We start from the raw sequence: 24,390 nt of genomic DNA on the forward strand, positions 1-24,390 counted from the left end.
TAAACACACCCGGGAAACATTATAATGATAGGATATAATAATGGGAAAGTCGAACTTTTCTGTGACAACATGTTATCAAGATGTGACACATAGAAGCTGTCAAAAACTAATGGCAAAAGTAATGTATTATTGTTATTATTATTATTATTATTATTATTATTATTATTATATTATACATAATTGGTGTTGTCTGTTTCTATTTGTACTCTTTGTTTGAACTTCTAGTTGTTACACATTGTTTTATTGAATTAATTAAAACACCAATTTAATAGCTGACACACATTTTCTCTTTTTCAGTGTGCTGCAGCACACTTTGTGCCGCTTTATTTCTAAAATGACACCACAGAACTACTTTTGTTACAGGGTCTATTTTTTTTGTATTTCAACCAAAAGCACCTGAAGGCGCCGACCAGTCAAGGGGCTTGAGAGGTGCACGTGAAGGCAGCACACCGTGTAGAGCTACAAGGATGCAGCGAGAGAAAACTAGCAACGCCAGCGGCGCGGCTGAAAAGTATGAATATATATACATATATATTTATAAACCTTGTGTATTTTCATTGATTTAATCATCTAGTGTCCTGTTCTGTATACAACCGTAATTTCACGCAAATGTCATGGTTTCGAATGAAGTCTTAAAAGTGTCTTCTCTTTAGGCCCGACCGGGAGGCCGCCATAATGTCCAAATACTACGATGGAGTTGAATTTCCTTTCTGTGACGAGTTCTCCAAATACGAAAAACTGGCCAAAATAGGCCAGGGAACCTTTGGGTGAGCAGTTTATAAACACCTGAACGTGTGAAAATATTCACGAATGCGTGTTGTGTGTTCGTGCAACCAGCATTAGTTAGGTTTGGGTTCATTGCAGCTAACATTAGCATAGTTGATAACGAGGAATAAGTAAACAAAGACATAGACAAACACATCCTCTCATAATCTCTCTTCCCCCTCACATACCTAAACACACGAACATAAATACCTAGAAAATATAATTCAATACTTTCAAATCGTTAGGCTCTAACTTAAACTACCAAGTAGCACTTATTTTGGTAACATTTCATCCTATAAAACTGGTTAGCTAGTTGCTTCTTCCTAATCTTATGGCCACAACTAGCCCAGATAACGTTACGTCAGTCAGTGTACACTCACCGGCCACGTCATTAAGCACACCTGCTCGTTAACAAGAATAGCCACAGGCCACAAATACTCCACTAAAAGCTCTCTTTAAAGCAGTGGTGTGCATAGGGGCATCTCACAACACTCAAGCTGTTGGCCCTTATGATAAATGGACCATAGCAACAGATGATAGGTGTACCTAATAAAGTGGCCAGTGTGTATGTTTGCTGATAAGCAAGACGGTCAGTTTTGATTACATATTCAGTGGATTACATTGTCAAAATGAGGACTGAATAGTCTTAAGTCATTGTACAAGGTATGATTGCACAAACCACTTTAGGAGACACATTTGGCCACACTCATACCAAAGTGTAAATGCAGTAGCACTTCCAATCCACATACAACATATATCGAAGTGGAAATATACATAATTAGTTTAAATAGCAATTGTTTACTTAAGTAGTTTACACTATAGCTTACATAGTTTCTTCTTTTCTCCAACTGTGGATGCTCAAAATCTGCTACTCAGTCATAAGAATATTTACAGACATATTTAGCTTAATACCTGGCAGAGGCTAAGTGCTTTATTAAATGCTATCTTTTGTGTTGCAATTCTGTCCTTTGTATTCTACAGGGAAGTGTTCAAAGCAAAGCACAGACAGACTGGGAAGAAGGTGGCATTGAAGAAGGTCTTGATGGAAAATGAGAAAGAAGGGGTAAGAGACCATTCAGAAATGCTCATGGTCAAATTATGGATGCACCGTCATATCTGCAGACTATCTGTGTTGGCAGATATCAGCTTTAAAAAGCAATATCAGCAGAGGTCCAATATTAGTTTTACTGCCGATGTTCGTCAGATTGTGGAACTGGCATTTTTGTGACCTTTTTTTCTAGAAGTGTGTGACATATTGGTGCGTCCCTACTGCCAATGTTACATCCCCCACCCATACCCTGTGAAAATTATCCCAATACTTAATTTTGCTGACTTGTCTTTCAGTCTTTCCTTGCTGCACAAGGATAAGTGTTAACAAAATGCTGAATTTGTGTTAGTGAATCAGTGTTAGTGTATAGTCACTGACTTTGCCTTCTGGCTGTTTTGTTCCAGTTCCCAATCACAGCTCTGAGAGAGATCAAGATCCTCCAGCTGCTGAAACATGAGAATGTGGTGAATCTGATTGAGATCTGCCGAACCAAAGGTTGGTGTCACAACTCTCCAATCTGTGACTTTGCTACAGCAGTCAATTTATTTGTGTGTCTTTGTATTTCTTAATCACTGCTCTGGCCTACTTGTATGTGATTTGTTTGCGAGGAGCTTTTACTTGTGTGTGTGTTTGTGTGTGTGTGCAGGGCTGTATGTTAACTTTTTTTGCACATAGCACTGGTGCTACAGAGGTTGATAGTTTTGTAGCACAGGCCACAAAATTGTAGCACGCGTATAAAACGTCTGTTACCATCTCTAAAAACAACCACAAGTAGTGCAGTTCATCACTTAAACAGGTATGTGACTGGCAAAGGACATTAATGTTGCATACAGGGCACACAAAATCCAAACCTTAACAAGAAATGTTTTCAGACAAACATTTTCTTTATTTGTCCATAATGGTAAATTGCAGGGACATAACAACTGTATACAAAACATCAATATATTACGCTTCAAATTAGGGGTGTGAATCTTTGGGAATCTCACAATTCGATTTGATTCCGATTCTTGGGTGTCCGAATCGATTCTCGATTCAAAATGATTCTCGATTCAAAACCGATTCTCGATTGAATGAATAGAAAAGGGGGCACTATTTTCAGTCTCTTGCTCCAGTATACTGTGGGCCAAACCATTCACTGGTGTCCTTAGTCCACTGAAATACAATATGAAACATAACTGGCAATTAAGATAAATAGTCGGCAGCCTTTTTATTTTAAAAAGTTAACTGCATTAATTAATGAATAAATTAATTTGAAAGCATGCATCTTACAGTCTCCTGCCTGTATGAGAATAACAAAATGAGGGGGAGGCGGAGTGTGTTGTTATTAACGTTATGTCTCCAGCAGTGGAGAGCAGCCTCTCTGCTGCACCGTTAGCTCCGGGGAAAGCCATCGCTGTCCAAGACGCTGAGCGGGCGCAGGGTTTCTGAGGTGAAACAGACTGAGCACAGAGTTATTTTCTTCACCTCAGAGTTGGTTTAAGTTGTTTAATGCTGCAGTGTGTGTTGGTCAGCCGGTCTCGTTTGTTACTGCTGATCGCTGCTCTGCTCTGCTAACGTTAGTCTCTGAGTGACGGCGTAGAAAGTTCACAATATACTTCACGTTCTTCTCGCAAAGGTAATTATTTAGTCATTAGATCAAAACATGTTTGCAACCGCTTGCCTTTTTTGAAGATGAACTACAATATAACTCTAGCGTGTGCGCGCTGTAGACTGTCCGGGTGCTGCACTGCCCTCGGAGGAAACGGCGTAGAGGCAACCGCATAGGAATTATGGGATTGTTCCCTAGGAATTGTGGGAATTGGTGTTGGATGTATGGACTCTACGCAGCCGGGGACATGATTTTTAATCGCACGATAGACTACAACTACCAAGTAGAACAGCGATGCGCCATCGATTCACCTCACACACAAACAAGCACACAAACCCTCACTTCACACAAACAAGCGGCTCCACACACACACGCAAAACTGTATCGCACGGGTGCTACTGCGGTAAATTCATTCATCGCACAGACCGATTTTTTTTTTTTTTTGGTGTGTGTGTGTGTCTACACCCTCCTACCTGCATGCATTTTGCTTACCATGTACAACTTTTAGATCAAAGTACACTGTTATGCATTGTTGCACAAACACAATGACTAGATTACTTTTTAACCAGACACTTCAGTCTACTTTCTCCTTAGTTTTGGCTCTACTGATTCAAAAATGGAACCGAGCTCAGTCTTTGTATTCTGTGCTTTTTAGGTTTAACCAAATAATATCAAAACTGAGTGCCAAAAAATGTTAGGATGGTTTTTCCAACTTTTGACACTCTTAATTTTCAGAGAAACCAAGAAATAACAAAAGCAATCCGATGTATTGTTGCAGACGTGCTACTAGAGTTAAATGTGACACTGTGGTCATTTGGACCTTCATCAGACATATCACTGTCAAGGGTCATTTATAAGCATAAACTAACAAAGGAAGTGTTAACATTGACGTTATGACAGTGTCATTTGTGTGTGTATGTGTGTGCAGTCCTCAGAATAAGGTAAATTGTTTTTCAGCCTTTATTTACAGCGGTTCATCGACCATGCAAACTCTGGGGTTTAGTTACTCTTTAAGCACCAACACTGTTATACACACTGATATTCACACCTGTGAGCTGGTAGCAGCACTGAAGACACTGATATAAATTCTATCCATGTATATATTCTCTATTTAAAAAAATGTATTGTAACTTTCGACTCGTGAATGTGTACATGTCTCTCATCAGTTTAGTCTGTAGACCTGTTCATTCATTCATCTCCCCTCTATCCTTCTACCAGCCACTCAGTTCAACAGATACAAAGGCAGCATCTACCTGGTGTTTGACTTCTGTGAGCACGACCTGGCCGGGCTGCTGAGCAACGCCAACGTCAAGTTCACCTTGGCAGAGATCAAGAAGGTGATGCAGATGCTGCTCAACGGACTGTACTACATCCACAGAAACAAGGTGAGGCATTACCGACGGAGGAATGAGTTTTGTTTTGTCACTGAGGCCTTTGATAGTTTTAAGATTTGCAACAACAATATACATATGACACTACTGCGGTGTACACCAGTGCGCTGAAGTGAGAAAGGCATTGATGCTTGTGCAAGGATAAAGCTCACACTGAACTTGCTGAACTCTATTCAGTTGTTCTCATTGGTGCAGAAGGATGCCATCTGTTTTACTCACAACTGAAATAAGTGTTAATTATTTGGGATTTGCCAGAATATGGCTCCGTTTGGTGGCATACTGCATCTCCTACTCAACATCAAGTCGGCATCCCAAATTTAACGAGACAGGTTATCCTCTCGCTCCCAAATCATCTCTATGGAGGATTTTAAACTTTCTAACACAGAACTGGTTAAAATCCCCCGGACACCAGGATGCTTCTACTTTTGAGCCCTGATGCACCATAAAGCAGCGCTTGTATTTGAGCTCGTGTCAGTTTCTTTAAAGCAGAATAAATGACTTGTCGCCTCTCTCTTGGACCAGATCCTCCACAGAGACATGAAGGCAGCCAACGTGCTCATCACCAGAGACGGTGTGCTGAAGCTGGCTGACTTTGGCTTGGCGCGAGCCTTCAGCCTGGCTAAAAACAGCCAGGGTAACCGCTACACCAACCGCGTGGTCACGCTCTGGTACAGACCGCCAGAGCTGCTGCTAGGTAAGAGACGACTTGGACTCGGTCCGGCAGCTAATTTCACATGTAGCCTGGCAGAATCACCATGGTCCGTTAGCTCACTGTGGTCTTTCCTGGTTGCAAAATGATTTCAAGGAGAATATCTCTTTGACCACTCTTTCCATTGCACTTGTAGAATAGAAATGATTGTAGTTGAGTAATCAAGGAGCCACTTGATTATCAACACAGAATCTTTGCTGTATTTTCTACAACAGGGTCTGATATTAACACACGCTAACCTCCAAATGCATGTAAAATTGGCAGTAACTTCAAGATTATAACATTTGAATGCCTTGGTTTACATACAGTCTTTGGTCTTTACCTGTTCCCAGACTTTGTTTCTGCTGGCCACTGTATATTCTCCCCAGATAGTCCCCAGATCCCATTTTTGGGGTTAGGGTTTGGTGCAGCCTAGATCAACCCTTGTGCAGATTTATTTGAATGTGGTCCCTAATAAAGCCTGTTTTTTTTTTTTTTTTTTGGTAGGCGAGCGAGACTATGGTCCCCCCATTGACCTGTGGGGCGCAGGCTGTATCATGGCGGAGATGTGGACCAGAAGTCCCATCATGCAGGGGAACACAGAGCAGCACCAGCTTACTCTGATCAGCCAGCTTTGTGGTTCCATCACCGCTGAGGTAAGATGTGGTCATAAGCGAAAACTAAATTTTAAGTTGAAGTTGCATTACTTTTCCTTAGAAATGACTATGTGCTTACAAATAACATCCTTTTTAAAATTGAAATCTGTTCTTTCTTAACTGTATCCTGAACCGTGTTCTCCTTCTGTAAGGTTTGGCCTGGTGTGGACAAGAAATACGAGCTCTACCAGAAAATGGAGTTGCCTAAAGGCCAGAAGCGGAAAGTGAAGGATCGTCTCAAAGCCTACGTCAAAGACCCCTACGCCCTAGACCTGATCGACAAGCTCCTGGTCCTGGACCCATCGCAGCGCACAGACAGCGACGACGCACTCAACCACGACTTCTTCTGGTCCGACCCCATGCCGTCCGACCTAAAGAACATGCTCTCCACCCACAACACCTCCATGTTCGAATATCTGGCCCCGCCCCGACGGAGAGGCCACATGCCCCAGCAGCAGCCCAATCAGAACAGAAACCCGGCCACCACAAGTCAGACTGAGTTTGATCGCGTGTTTTAGCGGAACAGTAAGGAAAGACGTGGGCGAACAGTTCGGCTCATCAGACATTTGCTCCGCCACAAATGACAAACTCCGTCATCCAGCCGGCCTGATGTGGAGGGGAGCTGTGGCGTTCATTCCTGGTTGAGGCGGGGATGTCTCTACAGGCTTTTTGTTCACTGTTCCTACCTTGCTCTGCACTGTTATGTTGCTCTGACCACTCAGAGTGTTCTGGTAGAGCTTGGACTTAGGACTATTTCAATAGCGTGTTCCCCTCATTTGTTTTTGTTTGGCCGCTTGTATGTTTGTTTGCACGGCCGATCCTGTCTGAAAGAGGATGGATGTTGCTCGGGGTTAAACAAGGAGAGGACAATATAATTTGGAGCACAACATGTGCAGTCAGTATTTCAGTGTTATGCACACTTTTTTTTCTAGCAGGTAATAATAACAGTGATGTGATATCTTATTGCACCCAGTAGGGAAATTCTCTCTTCACATTTCTCCTCCAGTGGGAGGTCAGAGGTCAGGCTCAGCTACAGGACAGCAGCCTGGAGCTGGTAGGGATTCAGTCTTGCTGGAGGAAGCTTCAGCAGGGTGGATGACAGGGGTTTGAACTAGGGACTTTTGGGTGGTGGATGTCTCCCTACTCACTGTGCCACCCTGCTGTTCAGCTACATACCAAAATATACCATTCTGACTCTCCTTTGCTTCGTTCTAGAGAAGTTACTGAAGCAGAGACAAATATTCAACTCCAGCTCCTTATTAAAAAGCAGTAATCAGTAGTTGTGAATATTCTGACTTGAATTGATATTCATGAGTTTTCAGCCTAGCCATTTGCCCACCTGCTACGTTAACACTGAGGTCTGCCTGCCAGGCATGAGTGTTGACTGCAGAGGCTAAAAATATAAGAAAACTTGTGTATATCATATATATATATATATATATCTATATATAGAAAATAAATGTTTTGCTTCTTTTCTGAGCCTGCATCCTAATCCTCTATCCATTGATATAACAGGATTTAAAGTGAAGGATACACCGATACCAGTACTGATGTGGGATAAAACCAGACTAAATAAGGGTCTGAGAATTTCCCCAATACAGAAATCCCACACATGTAACATGTTATAAAAAACTTGACCATAATGCTCAGAATTATCATCAGCAGTCAAAAACCATTGATGCATCTCTATTTAATACTGTTGCATTTGCATAACATGGAGTGGTGATTTCAGCCTCGCACACTGGACCAATGTTTTGAATATTTGAAGGAATAAGTTCTTTAAATTGTTCTTCATTCACATAGTGTTTTTTTCTGATTACTATGAAACGGAGCATATGGGATGCACATCCTAAAAAGTAAAAGCAAGATTCAAGTTCAGTGACTTTAGATTGTTAGTTCTGGCTCTGGAATGGGGAATGAAACTAATATTTAAATTTTGATAAAACTCAGTGGAAAATCCAGCTTGCTGATATGCAGCTGAGGACGCCATGGACACATGTCCAAAAGTTTAAAACACCAAGTACCTAGAATTATTCTTTGAAAAGTACTGCGCCCTACACAACAGTCAGTTAAAACTGTCTTGAGGTTTTGTAATGTGGCTGAATTTTTTTTTTTTTTTTTTCACATTTCCTTTGTATGATCATAATGGTGTCGACTATTTTTGTATTCTACATCTGATAGGAAAATAAACTTCACTGAAGCCAGAGACAAACGTGTCACTGTTGTGGGTATATTGGACGCCCTGTAGATGCAACATGAGACTATTCTGGAGTGTATGAAACATTGATGAACTCCCACCAGTAGATGGCAGTATCCTATTAAATAGGAGCCATACTTATCGCTACTTGTCAACACCCTTAACAAATCTCATAGGAAAATAGCTGCTTGAGTTCTAGCAAGAATAAAATGAAGGGAAAAGCTTTAGACATTCTATCCGCATATTTTAGCTCTTTATCCCTATTAGCAGGCGTAGCGAATGTTTAAAACATGTTCAGGGGCGGTGTGTCATCTGTCATTCACAAATGACTAGTCACAAAACGTCTAGTGCTGATTTGCCTTCTTCCCACTCATGAAAGAGAAATAATTACACTGAATGCCACTTCTACGTGACAGAAACCGCATTAATTAAAGGTACGTGCCACTATGGCCAAATTTCATGGAACTTTGAGGGAGTATTGAACTGATTTTAGAAGCAGAAAGGAGAGGGGGGCATTAATCAAATCATGTATTTTGTATGACGGACTAGAGAAAAGGAATAATCCTTGCTGCAATGAAACAGAAAGCCTTAATTATCCCATCCTACTAAATCTGCAGCAGTGAAAACATTTGAAAATCATATGAACAGTCGGCTTGTAGACTCATTTGTCAATATGCATGTATCTGTTAAGTGCACGTATGTCACATGGATCACCTCAGGCCCGTCGTTTTATTCCTCCCAGCCTGTGTGCCGGTGTCAAACTGGAGCTCTAAACAGATGATGGATTGCTCTTTTAGTTCCAGAGCTACTCTGCTGTCACTTCTACTGAAGAGGGGGGAGGGGGGGGAGAGAGAGAGAGAGGGGGTGGGGGGGGGTGCTGGATGTGCTGTGCGGTGACAACGACGACAACAACAACGAACATAAATTAGGAAGCGCTCCGGCGGACAGATGGGCCTCTGGTCGCAGCCGCCTGCATGCAAATGGACTTCCAGCTCCTTCGCCATAGAAACGGCACTATTGATTATCTGTGCAAAGGAGAGGCCAAAGATGCGAAATGATGGCGTGTTTAAGTTGGGCCGAGGTTGTGAACTGGCTCAGGGTTTTGACAGGCTGAGGTGGGGGCGCTCAGGGTTTGTTTAGGATCAAGTGCCACGGCAGTTTAGATTCACAAGGGCCTAAATCTAGATTTCCTCTCTAGGACATTGCAGGGCATGAAAAAAAATCTCTGCCATGTTGTGTGAAGTTCTGTTAGGTAGAAGGTGATTTTTTTTATATCTGAACAGTTTGCCGCATACTTTGCATTTGTGCAGAGTAAAGTGGAGCCAAAACCCCCACCCCCAATTCTTTGTACTTGAGATCTACACACACACACACACACACACACACAGTCTTACTTAAGTCACTTTTGGGGTATTGACATAGACTTACATTCATTTCCTGGAGACTTACCCTAACCCTAACCCTAACCCTAACCTTAACCCTACCCTAACCACTGACCCAAAAATCTGCTTTTTACCAATTGGGGACACGGCTTTTGTCCCCAGTTGCACAAGCCGTCCCCAATCAACTGGTCTTAAGTCTGGTGTGTGTCCCTGAAAGTGACTTAAGTCATACCCACACACACACACACACACAGACACACACTTTTCTGTTTTTGTATTTTGATGCATTTGATGCTTTTGCTCTGCTGTGTGGATTTCTATTACTTCTCATTAACTGTTATATGTTTTAATATTTCTATATATCATGGGTTGTGATATTGATGTATGAAACATACTTTAAAACAATATATTTTTTTCATTTTATGTCACTGACAATGATTGAGATACTCCAGGAACAGTAATGATATTTAAAAGAAACACAGATGCCACGACGATGATCATACTTGCAGTTTATTAATAATCATCATACATGCAGGCTACAGAAGACACTAATGTTAGCATTACTGTGTGTTTTCCTTTTAACTGTAAGGGGTAGAAATTCAGTGCAGCTTTTGTTGTGCACAAAATAGAAGAAATAAACAAATAAAGTGAACATGACCACAATTACAAGGTTTGACAAATTTTGATCAGAGTTGGTCCTTGATTCAGTCTTGTCTGAACAAACTTACAGGGGAATATCAGTTCATTTAAACATCCATTCATATGGTCAGATGTTCAGAAACTGTACTGTACAAACAATCACACACTACTAGGGTGACTGACTTTTCTGCTACCAAAGATATGCTATCATAGTTAAGACTCCTCACTTTGTCATGGTATGGAGTTTCCTTGGTGGCCGGACCGCAAATGCCTGCCTCTGAGCAAATGGGATGTGGTTACACACACAGTTACAATGCTTCCGTGACAGCTACATGTGTACCGCACAGTGTTCACAGGTCGTTGTAGGGTCAGGGGACAGGAGTGTCACACAACCGTGTTCACAATGCAAATCAATAGGGAATATAGATGATAAAGCCAGTCCCTGCACGGCTTCGATAAAGCACCTCTTCTGTCTGTGAAGTTGTTATCACACCTGGAGCTCCTTCCCCTCCGCTATTCTTCTACCACCTTCTAGTAATGTGCTCTCCCTGGTTGTTACCTTGTTATCTGCCTGCGAGTCGTCTTCCACCCCTGCTCCCTCAAAGTTAAGGGCTTTTCTTCCTCTAATGCCTATTCTAAGCATTTGAGGGTGTAACCGACATGCTGGACCAGCCTCAGATACTACTGCTAGATAGCTCAGGTGGGATCTATTCCCCTCTGTCAGCTGTCTTTGCTAGTTGTCACATGGTTTTTATGCACAGGATGTAATGTAATGAAACTGTGGTTTTGCAGGTAGGCTCCTTTAAAATACAATTTGGGACTTTATTGACCATCTAAATTTCGTGTACATTCAAATATGTTCTTGAAGAATATGTATTTTACATGGAAAATAATGTTTTTGTAACTCATCATCATTCAATAGCCCAGTGTGTACTAATATTACAAATGAAAACAAAACTTTTGCAGCCTAAAAGTTCATGTAAAACCCATCATTTGCTGTCACGTATTGTCAACTAATTAATTTTAGAGTGGAAAAATGCCTTTAATCCATTAAATAAATATGTAAATGAAGCCAGTAGTAGATTACCATAAAGTAATTACAGGTTGGACCTTTAAGTGTTGGTCTCAACTAGACCGGTAATAATCGCTACTGAAGTGGACTGATACTGATATTGACTACAACATATTATGATATACTGTAACATATGCCAAGGTTTAAGTGACATATGAACAAATATCATGTGTAATCAGTTTTGATGTTAGTGGAGTAGGTTAAGGTGTTGGTGCTCAATGCTGTAGTCATAATTAACCCTGCTTCTGAAAACTGAAAATCACAAAGTTTCGTCCTTCATTTAGAGCAGTGGTTCTCAACGAGGGGTCCGGGGACCTCCAGGGGTCCTTGAGGGGGTTCCAGGGGGTCCCCAGCAAATTGATGAATTGTTAAACTTCTCCATTATTTCATTTGTTAACACAGTTAGAGAATGTAGAAGAATGACTGTTTTGATCATAGTTTCACTGTTATCTCTCTACCTACAATACAGATAGTCATGGAATTCTGGACAAAATCATATCTGACAATAAAAATATTCTCAGATTTGGGTCCGAGAGACAAAATCTCATCAAATGGGGGTCTGTGGCTCTAATGTGGACTAAATTAGGGGTCCTTGATATGAAAAGGGTTGAGAATCACTGCTTTAGAGTAATAATAATTGTACCACCATACACACAAACAGCAAGTACAGGTGTCACTCATGCTTGCAGGAAACACAGCTAATTCAACACAGCATCCAATTCCAAATGCTAATTTTGAAACAAGATAATGAACTTGCTTTCACACTATATTTTGGCAGGAGGTGTTTGCCAGCATGGTAACACTTTCTTCACATATCCTACTTGCGTCAATCTTGACAAATTCACTTTTGGCAGGCAGGAGAGACTCTCGTACTCTCTCCATCACTCTCTTTTCCCTCTCTTTCTCCCCCCACTCCCCACCCCCACACCCCTTTTAATCCTAGCCAGCGGCGGCTGTATGTGGCTGATGGCATCCGGCGCGCGGGGCACCACACGCGAAAGGGGTCCTGTCACTCACTCGAGGCGGCCATATGTGTGCCTGCGTGAGCTCCGTGCCAGCGGCGGGCCGCCTCTGCCAGAAGACATTAGGGAAGCAGCAGGGTGTCATTAAGGCGGCGCGATGATTGATTAACCGTAAATCGTGAGCATAAGACCTACCAATCCCAATGCCTACCTCTCCCTCTGCACACCAACACACTCACACGTACACACACACACCCGTGCAGACACGCATGTGCATATGGACTTGTACACGCTCACACAAATACATATGAAGTCACGTAGGGAGCGGGATGGAGACAGAGGGAGCCCCCTGCAGATGCGGGGGTGTAATTGCATTAGCCGCCCAGTAGGGAGAGGATGAGCTCGGGTTGCTCTGAAATGAACACAGTCAGGGGGCCACATCGAGCCATTAGTGGCACTCCAGCCTTTTCTCCTCTGCTTTCACTCCTGAGGGCGGACTTCATCTGCTGCTTCCCCACGCGGCAGAGAGAGCTGCTGGGAGCTAATGGCAGCTTACGGTTACTGATGCCGTCCTCGCCCGGACGCCTTTCTGCAGGGTTTGAGAGGCTGGCTTTGAAGTGGAGCGGTGAGACTCGAGCCGAGACGGGTTTTCAGAGTGAACCGCGATCTGTGTATTCACCACAACGGAAAAAAAACCACATGAATACCAAAAACCTAGGGCTTTTTAGTACTATCAAGGACCTCTAATTTAGTCCACATTAGAGCCACAGACCCCCATTTGATGAGATTTTGTCTCTCACACCCAAATCTGAGAATATTTTTATTGTCAGATATGATTTTGTCCAGAATTCCATGACTATCTGTATTGTAGGTAGAGAGATAACAGTGAAACTATGATCAAAACAGTCATTCTTCTACATTCTCTAATTGTGTTAACTTCTTGTAAATGAAATAATGGAGAAGTTTAACAATTCATCAATTTGCTGGGGACCCCCTGGAACCCCCTCAAGGACCCCTGGTGGTCCCCGGACCCCACGTTGAGAACCACTGACTTAATGAAATCCTAGAGAGAACTTCCCTGGTTTGATATTACAGACAGACCATGTTGAGAAGACGACCAACAGAGTCGCAGCATGAGGTGTCTGCCAAAATAAAGGAAAAACTTGAAGAAATGAAAGAGTGACAGTAGTTTCAGCCTAGCAATATCTGACAGTTATCTATCAAAAATAGAACTGGTTAATATGCCAGATATTATGGTAACGAGGGAACAAGTTAATTATCTTTTCTATCTTTTTTGCCTGTAGAAAAAAATCAGTTAGAGCTTACATTGATTCAATATTTCTGAGAGATTCTGGAGCTGTGCCTGTGAAAAGCATTAATTCATGCTTTTGTTCCTTTAAAGCACCTTATTCTATCTATATTCTAATCAGTTTGATACTACTTAATAAGATGCATACTATGAGTTTATCTGATATAGATTCATGTCAGGCTTAAAAAGGTGGTAAACTGCAAATAAAAATGTGCATAAACTGAGTTTAGGCAGATTTATCCTTTATTACATTCCAGTTTATATCCATATTAACACCTTATGTGGGTATTTTTCTTAATTTTTTTCATATTTTGGTGGTAAATATTGCATCAGTTACCATTTCACAGCGACTCAGAGGTGAAACAACACAAAATCTAAACACCAAAAGTCAAGACTTCAAGACAAATTCAGAGATGCTAGCCCAAGAACAGATAAGACGACCGTTTCCATAAAACTCCTGGGAATTTCCCAGCAGCCATGCATCCGTGTGTAAGATTACCATCCTCTAATGGCCTCTGCCCTCCATCCTTGGGTTCCCCTCCCTCCTTTCTCATCCCTCCATCTCTACCCCTCTGTGTCTCTTGGAGTCATGTGGCGCCGCGGAGAGATGAGTGATGAAATCAGGGGAGAGGGAGTCAGCGATGGGACTGCTCCGGATAATGTTTTGTTTGCTATTAAAATGCACGAGGCAGTTAAACTCCCACTGATTTGGATGAAAAAACATTGGGAACGGGGCTCATCAATCAAAGGCCAGACACTCCGGAGCTGTCAAATTCCTGGGGCGCTCTCTGTGTGTGTGTGTGTGTGTGTGTGTGAGTTGTCCCTCACACAGATTTAGATAAACACACAAGCACATACTGTACAAACTTGAATTTGATAATAGTTGAAATATCTGAACAGCAAAGTCACTATATGTTTGACATGCTAAAACTCAAAAGATAAAGTTAGATCAAACTAACATGAAACTTCAAAGACTTAGAGGGACACTCGACTTGTTTAATATGGTCCCAGTCTCTGCCCCTGGTTTCCAGTTTACTTACTAGTCCAGTCAAACCAGTGTATTATAGGTAAAAGGGTATTTTAATGGAGTAACTCTGAAAAACTCATAACATTACTTATAACTCTTTACATTATTTAAAGAAACTGGAATCCAATATAGGGGAGAGTGGGGTAAGAAGATTTTTGCTAAAATGTTGAAAAATGGGAGAACTAAGAGAGAACTAAAACAAATGCTTCTACCCATATTTCAGGATGTTGACAAAACGAAACGAAAGAAGAATGAAAATACAAAAAAAAAAAAAGTGGTCCCTTGGCGGGTAAATGGGGGTAAATTGAGCCACTGAATTATTCATGTTGGAGTCTGGATAAAATACAAATAAACGATTTCTATGTCAAATGAGATTGAACAAAATGTTGTCACTTTAAAACATCTTTATTAAAACTATTTTGGCTCATTTTTTCCAATAATTTTTCTCATAACATTAATAGTGAACTAGAACAGTATTAAAATCTTCTTGCATGTCATCTTGCAAACCAACCTGAGTTAAATGTGACATTACTTGAAAAGTCTTGAAAATAAAAGATTCAAAGCCAGATTTTTTCGAAATGGACATTGCTGCAAACTAAATGCAAATGTGTTTCGTAAACAATATTACCCAACAACTCAATATTTCATGACTTAACATTTTCTTGTATTGCTTACCATTGCCAGGATACAGGTGTGGCTCGACTTACCCACTGGCTCATCTGACCCCGCTCTCCCCTAACTTCACTAGTCAATCGTTGCTCTGTTCTTTCATATTTCGGTCATTGACCACTTTATTCTATACTGTATATTCCCCTACATTGTCTGTATATGATTTGTATTTTATGTATTATTTACACCTTTGCCCTTTCAGACAAATTTGAAATATTACACCACGTCTTTTAAATTGATGTTATAGCAAAAATGATTTGTCATGCTCAGACTGATCTTGGAAAGGTAATACTAATCAATCTCTTTCGTTTTCTTAGGTTAAACATATTTCACATATTTTTTTCTTTTTCTTGCTTCTCTCTGTCCTCACCTCTCTCTTTCCTCTCCTTCTCTTGCCTCTCTCTCTCCCTGCGCTGCCCCCTGCTGTTATAAACTCTTATTGAGCGCTCCATCTGCTCTGTGTGGAGGGGGTCAGAGGGCCACAGCCCATCGCTCCACCTGACCAACACACAATGCTTAGACTAATAAATTAGTAGAAAGCAGTGGTATATTCTTTATTCTTAAAGGTGCTACATGTAGCATTATAAACATCAATTTATCATTGTCATAATAATAATTGTGATATCTTGGTATATTTGCCATAAACAAATGAGACCATGGTGGAGATGATTGGTCGCCTCTATCTCACACCAGTGGCATTGTCAGTTTTTCAAAATGAAGACCACATTTCCCATAACCCCTGCTGTTTCCTGTTGCAAAAAAAAAAAATTGCTTCTTTGGTCAAAGGTTTTCTGTCTGGCTTTACTGAAAAGGATAAACGTTAAATGTTGGAAATTATTTTTCCATCCGCCTTTAACTACTTCTACCATTTTCCATTGCCAGGAACTCTGAAGGCTTTAGATCTGTTTGCACCAGAAGAACAGCGCCCACTTTCTGTTTTGTGCCGTAAAGCAATCTCCCTTTGTGCCATAAAACAATATTATTAGCTTTTTATGATTTTTCTTTTCAAAAGTATGAGGTCTCAGGATATGAATAATGCGCTTCATGATGTTTTCGAGTAAATGTCTGCAGCTGTTTAGGGAAGAGAAGGGTGCCAAGCAATGCCAAGTCCAGTAGTGTTATGCTAATCTGAAACAGGCTGTGAAAATGGATGGATGGTATAACTTTAAATCCAACCACTCAAACAAATATGGCTTACATGGACCATACAATTGGAATTTCTACAATGGGGTCCCTTTGAATGTAGGGAGTGACTCATTTCATGTCCACCATAACTGAATAAAGTTAGCTGAAACTTTGTCCAGATTTTGCATCAGGCCATCACAAAGATAATTACCAACACTAGAAATTGAATTAACACGCTGTTTACAAAGTTGTTTTTGTTAACACCGAGAAGTCATCACAGCTTGTAAGAAGTAAAGGCCAAATGAGATTGACAACGAGGCTGCGGCCGATGGCCTCAGTGTGTCTTGGTGGGAGTTGGCAAGTGCGGGACAGATGATTCAATTTTGTACAAACAGCCAATCATCAGACAGTTTTGACATTTCTAAATCTACGGAAGAGGATTAGGGCCACATGTGAAAAATGTATTTGAGTTCTTACTTTAAAGTCAGAATTCTCCGAAAAAAGTCTGACTTTAAACTAACAACTCAAATCCATTTTTCACGTGTCCCTAATCCTCTTCCGTACTAAACAGATCTGCCATGACAACAAAAAACAGATGATGCATCGAAAAGTGATTGCCTGGCAGAAACATGGAAGGGAATTTTATACAAAGTTGAATTGCTTGATGGATTAGTTGACTGACCAGGATGTCTGTCAACAGGTTATTTGATAGATGATCAAATGGCTAATCATATAAACAGCATATAAGATTTAATGCTACTTTAAATTATACATGTGGAATTAGATATGTGACACAGTCCAGATGGGTCTGAAGTAGTAGAACAATAACAGCGATAACGTAAGCGTAAAACTCAACAACACATATATTTTTTAAACTCACTGAATATAAAATGAGCGAAGAGATCCCACAGTTTCTGATTATGTCAAACATCTCATATATTTTTAGGATTATACATAGCTGACATGAACATGTGGACGATGACAAGTTTAATGGTGATCTCAGTTGGATTGACTCCTTGGTGTTCTACCAGCAGGGAGCAGCATGGAGCAAACAGAGAAGAACAGAGAGAGCCTGCTATAGTCTGAGTGTCATGTGGGTAAAGGTAAAGCTTTGTGTTGAGGTCAGTATTGCCAATTACAGCAAGGTTAGAGCCTCTGCCACACACGCTGAAAATATGACCAAACATATTGCTTTGTGGGCACGGCTTAACCAGGTTTCTGAATTCTGCCACTCGACTCCTCCTGAATACAAACTTTAAATCTTTAAAAGCCTTTTTACCTCGGGCTATTTTGGACGTTCCCTATCCAACGACACAGGTTTGCGATTATTGAGTTTACAAGAAGTTCACAGAGGTCACGCCTTTTCTATATCGCAGCTCCCTCTTTATTGCGACCTCTTCCCCCGCTTTTGTTGAAACGCGTCTGGGTCTCAGACGCTCCTTGTCATCTCCTTCTTTATACGATTCCCCCAAGCCGGCGTCCCGAGAGAGCCGGGGCCCGGCCGAATGTAAAGAGGAGCTATTTGACTGGGGCCTTTGAAACGCTCGGCTGTAATGTCAGTCCTGGGCTCTTTCAGATAGAAGAGTGAGGGAAATGTCAGTGCAGATTTTTATCGGCCGGAGTGCCCCCTTGGTGGCCGGCTGTGCCAGCCGACAGGACGACTGGCCTTTTGTCGGGGCATGACTTTTCAGACCGTTTGAGCCAGAATTTGGGGAATGCATTTGAACGCTCAATATGTACGCATTCAGTATTGTTGGTAAGATAAGCTTATCTTTGATTTGGGTTTATATACATCTCTATGGGATGAGCACATATTCATTCATATTTGTTGTACCAGTTTACTAAATACTATTATGTAACTATATTTCAGTAATTGTATTTTTCATTATTGTAACTACTTTAAATTAACTCTCATTGTTTGTAACTTAATTAGTATAAACCTCAGTGAGGTTTTGATATAAACTCATCTTGGGCTTTTTACCTCACCTGCACATGTACATTTCTTTCCCTTTCTTTCTTTAATTCTCTTAATGTATTATTATTATGTTTTATTATTATGCATATTTTTCGCTTCTTGTTTGTTTTCATATGTGCAAATAAACTAAACTAAACTAAACCCGTAACCCTCCACAGTCACCTCACCTATTTCCCTCTTCTTATTCTCGCCTTAACCATTAAATTCTTTCTGGCCTTATGATTTCTTATGGATAATCAGTCATATCATATGCAGGATCTACTGATTCAAAGCAAGTATACAAGGATCATGCATTTACATGTTAGAGAGTTATTTGGGAGAAATTGGGAAATCTGTGGATGATTTAGATTGTAGATTTCTCAGTCTGAAAAAGATTTACTGGACATTATTCCAGGTCTTTTGGAGGTTTTGTGTCATTTGAAGAACTGAAACATACTGTATGTTTTAAATGTTGACATAAAAAATGCATTTCTAACTCTATACTCCCCTTAAATACAGAAATCAATCTGCAACTGCAATGCTTAACGTGGTTAAAAATGTGGAAATTGTTTCTGATTACACACAGTGATACTCAAGCGCAGCAAATTTATGGTTGTTGGGGCTTTCTATGGATTAAGCATCCACTCCTCCAAAGATCTGTGGACATTTCTGTGCACTGGGTTCAGGATTTGGTAAAAAGAGAGTAAGAAGATAGTATCATCTTTCTCTTTTTCATCTAGATAGAAAAGACATGGAGGAAGGATGGGCAGCTACAACAAGAGATATTGTTGGTTTGCTATTTTTGTTCAAACAAGTATTTTTTGATGCTGTAATTCAGCATTTAGATTGTAGTGAGCGATAATTATTAAAGAAGCAAATGCCCAGGGCCAGTCTTTCAGAATCATTTATCTAGAGCCTGCTGCAGCTGCTGTGTGTGTGTGTGTGTGTGTGTGCGTGTGTGTGCGCGTGTGTGTGTGCATGCACATATGGTGCGGCCAGTGATGAACCGGAGCCATCTTCCAATATTGAGTAGTACCGAAAATGTTAATGTATGGATTTTGCAATCCACAAAATGTGAAATGAGCATGATGTATTAGAATGCAAACATATGCTAACTATAACAATTACTCTGCTACATAATTTGTGTCCATAACACGTAATCTGCGTTTCAGAGTTCGTGCTCATTATATAACATTTTATGAGACTGTGTTGGCTTTATGGACTTATAACTGTTGGAGCTTTCTATGCGTTCTTTCAGCAAGTCTGCAACCCTGCAGACTTTTCAGAGGGCATTGCCCATAATTCATAGCATCAGCTAGTGACGTCGATAAATGAGGACACTGGGGAAGCGTCCAAAAAATGTAATCAAGCGTGGCATCATCCGATCGATGCTTTCCACGAAACAGCAGCGTTTCTGTATCCAAGGCAACGTGTGATGTCATCAAGCCTTTCTCATCATTTCTCTGTTTGATACCATTTCAAGCCCGCTCACCCTCTTGCACTCATGCACAGAGTCCAGTCATTGGGATTCAGTCTCTCTGTGTTCACCCTGTGATGGACTGGCAACCTGTCCAGGGTGTCTCAATGCCTTCCACCCAAGGCATGCTGGGATAGGCTCCAGCCCCCTGTGACCCTGAAGAGGAATAAGTGGGCAGAGAACATGAATGAATGAATGAATGAACGAACAACAGTAAATTCTCAGATACTCAGACTTGTTTTCTACACAACATTGAACGTAATGCACTCACATTTGCTCAAAACATCACATGCAAGTATTTCTGACTTCACCCTCAGTCTCAACAGCAATAGGCTAATGGGACCCATCTCTTCCTAGCCCACTGGCTTAAAACAGTGTTATCGTGTGAAAGAATCACACCAGGGTCATCAGCGCAGCAATGAAAATGAAAGCCAAATGTACGGATAATTTCACCTAACAGTAGCATGTAGATAGAGAATAGTAGCGGGCCCAGAACGGAGCCTTGTGGTACACCAAAGACCACGTTAGAATACCCTGCGGTCATTCGCAATGTGTTCTTTCTAATAGATAGGACCTAAACCATGAAAGCCGATCCTTAAATACCAATGTATTTTTCAAGACAATTTAAAAGTATGTTATTAGTATGAATTGCTGAGGTTGATACAGAAAAAAAACTCTCTGTCAGGTCTTATTGATTAGACTGGAGATGTTCTCATTCCATAGAGAGCCTAAGTCCCTCCCCTTCACCACCATGGGACCTTATTTCAGAAAAAATATGTACGGTAGTCAACGGCGAGAGACAAATAATTGTTTGATCCCGTTTGAATTGTGCCATGAATTACACATATGATGTTTTGTCAATTTAAAAGATAATTTTCAAGTCAAGAAAGTCGCAGTTTGTCGTAAAACTGTTGAAGTATAAGACTGTGAAAATACGTAATTAGAAAGACTACACACCCAAAAGTCGCGTAAGTGACGTCATAACTTCCTCTCTCCACAAGCTACCCAGAGCCGCTGAAGCTAAGTCCCTCTCAGATAGCAGGAGTATTATACACAACCTGGAAGGTAGACAGTAAGAATGGATTTAAACTGGTTTAGGATAGTTTTAGTACAGTGGGGGCTAACGTTAACACGATGCCTGTGTGTTTCGTATGTTTCGTTCCATGTTGGTGTTGGTGACGTATATTGTGCGAGACGAGAGATGTAGTTCACTGAGCGGTTTCACACAAAACTAAACGTTACTTTACTGTTTTATGACAAACTGCGACTTTCTTGACTTGCAAAATTATCTTTTAAATTGACAAAACATCATATGTGTAATTCATGGCACAATTCAAACGGGATCAAACAATTATTTGTCTCTCGCCGTTGACTACCGTACATATTTTTTCCGAAATAAGGTCCCATGGGGGACAGCGGAAGGGGAGGGACTTAGGCTCTCTATTGGATGATGTTGCAGATGGTTTTCCTCAGTAACTTCAAGGACACTGCTGTGGATCTGGTGGAAGTCAAAGCTCTACTGACGATAAAAGGCATCCTAATGCATGCCATGTGAAATCCATTTTTGATTCACAAATGTCCTAATAACGGTGGCACTGCAGACATTTTTTATAAATAAATTTTACAAAACTGCTGCCAGGAAAATCACAATCTATTTGATGGTTTTCTTCAAGGAAATTATAATAATTTGTTGGCAATTCAGCTTCTCACTTCCAGAGTGCAACGTCAAATTAATTAATTTCAGTTCAGTTCAGTTAATTTTCACTCAAGGCGGAGTGAGAATATTTGTTTAGAAAAGTAATCAAGTATAGTGAGATGTATGCAAATGCCAATAAAAAGTTCAACTTTGCCAGTCACACATAAAATAATGTTATGTCTCTATAATACTTCACAAGTGGTGACATTACAAATTACATTATTAATTCTTCCACAAATTATTTGGCAACACCAGAGCTATATCTGAAAATACAATACAATACAATACTGTATATTACAATGCATTTGACTAGGGATTATTGATAATGCTTATGGCTGATGAATGAGCCATATTATTGTGATGAATTTGGTCATCTGATGGACTTACATTAGTTTCAGAGAGTTTTCAAATTCTGCAAGTCGATTGGTAGGCATATTAATAGCTAATAATTAATATCAGCCTACCCACACGGCCTACTAATTGAAGTGTTCTTGGACCACTGTCTTTACTTTTCATGACCCAAGTTCAGTAGGTTCACAACTTTTTCTATATGCAGATGATTTTGCACCACGTTCATCACAGCGAAATCAAAGCACAGTAGGAAGTTCACTGAGTGCAGCACTACTAATTGTTAACAGGTGGATGTCTGATAATAGAGTCCATATTGTTCAGCTCCAGGAATAAATTAGAAAAGCCCCTCAAGGTCAAAGTTGGTGACTCAGTGCGCAGAGCGAAGGACTGTTAATTACCTCAGCTGTGTATTATACTGAACATTGGTTGGCAGGAGAGGGCCAGGTGATCACTGATATTAATCACAAACACATTTTTTTTTTTTTTTTTACCTAGAATTTTAATATTTTTGGCAATGCCGACCCTGGTGAGAATTCTGGCCCACCCCCCAGCAAAAGATGGATCTTGTTGGCTGAGGCCCCCTTGAAAATCTTCATTTTTAGCTCATGTCCACACAAGTGGAGAGAGTCACATTCACCTTTGTATTTGTTACATTTTATTTTGATATTCATGTGCTGTATCTTATAACAGGTAACAAATGCTTCAAACACTACATTTTCCCTCAGTCTTTATTGCTTGATGGCGGGTGGGATTTGTCTTAAAAGGGGGGCCTCCACAGAACATTTTGCCCAGGGCCTCCAGCAGTTTAGAGCCGGCCCTGCAGCCTCATGCTCAAAAGTACATTGAAGGCACCTTGGAGAGAAGGAAGAGAGAAGCTGGGGTAATCCCAATCTAATGCCTTGAGATTTGTCTGTTACTTAAAAGCATGACCCCCAAAATCATACAAAACCCAATCTGGCCCCACACAGAGAGGAAAACCTGTAACTGGAAATTGTGCTGGTCTCAAGGTCTGGCAGCGAGCAGCGGGGAGCGGACTGTCCTTGTCTTCTTAAAGTGAAAACTCCACTTTAGAGACTTGTAGAGATGAAATGGGGATTTTTTAACTAAGCAACATACAACTTCACTTCAAACTAGAGTTGTTTAGCAAGAGGTGGGCTCAGTGTGACAGACACTGGCCTGCCTTCAACACATGTTCAATCAACTTTACACCTTGGCTATTAAACGGTGGGAAAACGGTGGGTATAAAGCTGAGAACACGTGGCGTAAATCCTTCGGGGATGCTCATTTAAAATTCCCTCAAGGAGGCTTTCTCCTGGGTTCCTTTTTTCCTTCTCCATGCTATGTGGGCAATGGCCAGCTGAGTGTGTGTGTGTGTGTGTGTGTGTGTGTGTGTGTGTGTGTGTGTGTGTCCCATAGAGACTGGGAGCAGATAGCATCAGTCTAAGCAAGATGTGGAAAATAAAAAGTGTTGGAGAGGATATAGGGGCAATGAAAAACAGACACACATTTGACAGAGTTGGAGTGTGTGTGTGTGTGTGCATGCACCTGGTTACATGTACATAATTATGCATAAGTGTGTGGGTGTGGGTCTGTGTGTGTGTGTGTGTGTGTGAGAGAGAGAGAGAGAGAGAGAGAGAGAGAGAGAGAGAGAGAGAGAGAGAGAATTATATAAATAATATGCAGTACATTTTGAAAACCTTTCCCCAAATTAAAAATTACAGTATATTCTAGGAAGAAAAAGAGCATGCCGCACTTGCAATAAAATATGTGTTAACCTGTCACAACTTCAGAGAGGAGGGAAGAAAAAAAAGATACATATCATATGTCCTTTAAATAAACTTGTCTATTGATTTTGTGATTGATTAGAATGATATTTATGAACCATTTATCATTAGTTTTGTCACATTGGTCATGGTTACTGAGCATAAATCTTTGGCAGTAAGTGCTTTTGTGTTTCATGCCAATAAAGCATCTTTGAACTTAATTGAATTTGGTGATGAAATGCTGAAGGAAATGTGAGTTTATGAAGTGAACTGCTAGAAGGCCAAGGGTGGCCTGAAGTGTGTGTGTGTGTGTGTGTGTGTGTGTGTGTGTGTGTGTGTGTGTGTGGCCCGTTAGAGGGAGTCAGCTGGCCACATGGCTACAGGCCAGCTTTTTCATCAGGACGCTATCAGTCTATAATTACATGGCCATGAGTCTGGACTCGATGTTTGTTCGTGTGTTTTTATGTGTCTGGAATGGCCTGTGTTGGTTTATTTTGTGCCATCCCATAACTAGAACCACATGGTCAGATTCATTTTTATTTATTTTTTTTGGTTGCCCCCCCTTACTGAACCACAGGAGCGCTCTCTGTCTGTTCGACAAAACTTTTTTAATCTTCAATCAGTCAATAAC

The 24,390-nt window shown here is 40.9% G+C and overlaps 1 protein-coding gene across 1 annotated transcript; it reads left to right on the plus strand.

Annotated features, from left to right (window-relative positions):
- Positions 1-443: 443 nt before the first annotated feature.
- cdk9 (cyclin-dependent kinase 9 (CDC2-related kinase)) lies at positions 444-8,394 on the plus strand. The gene is made up of 8 exons (XM_071906909.2): positions 444-511; positions 654-767; positions 1,747-1,828; positions 2,218-2,308; positions 4,620-4,786; positions 5,315-5,486; positions 5,988-6,136; positions 6,289-8,394. Exons 1-8 carry the CDS (start codon positions 468-470, stop codon positions 6,652-6,654), a joined length of 1,185 nt encoding a protein of 394 aa, XP_071763010.1. The 5' UTR covers positions 444-467; the 3' UTR covers positions 6,655-8,394.
- The last annotated feature ends 15,996 nt before the right edge of the window (positions 8,395-24,390 follow it).

Source organism: Centroberyx gerrardi, chromosome 2, assembly GCF_048128805.1.
Source record: "Centroberyx gerrardi isolate f3 chromosome 2, fCenGer3.hap1.cur.20231027, whole genome shotgun sequence".
Classification (NCBI taxonomy): domain Eukaryota; kingdom Metazoa; phylum Chordata; class Actinopteri; order Beryciformes; family Berycidae; genus Centroberyx; species Centroberyx gerrardi.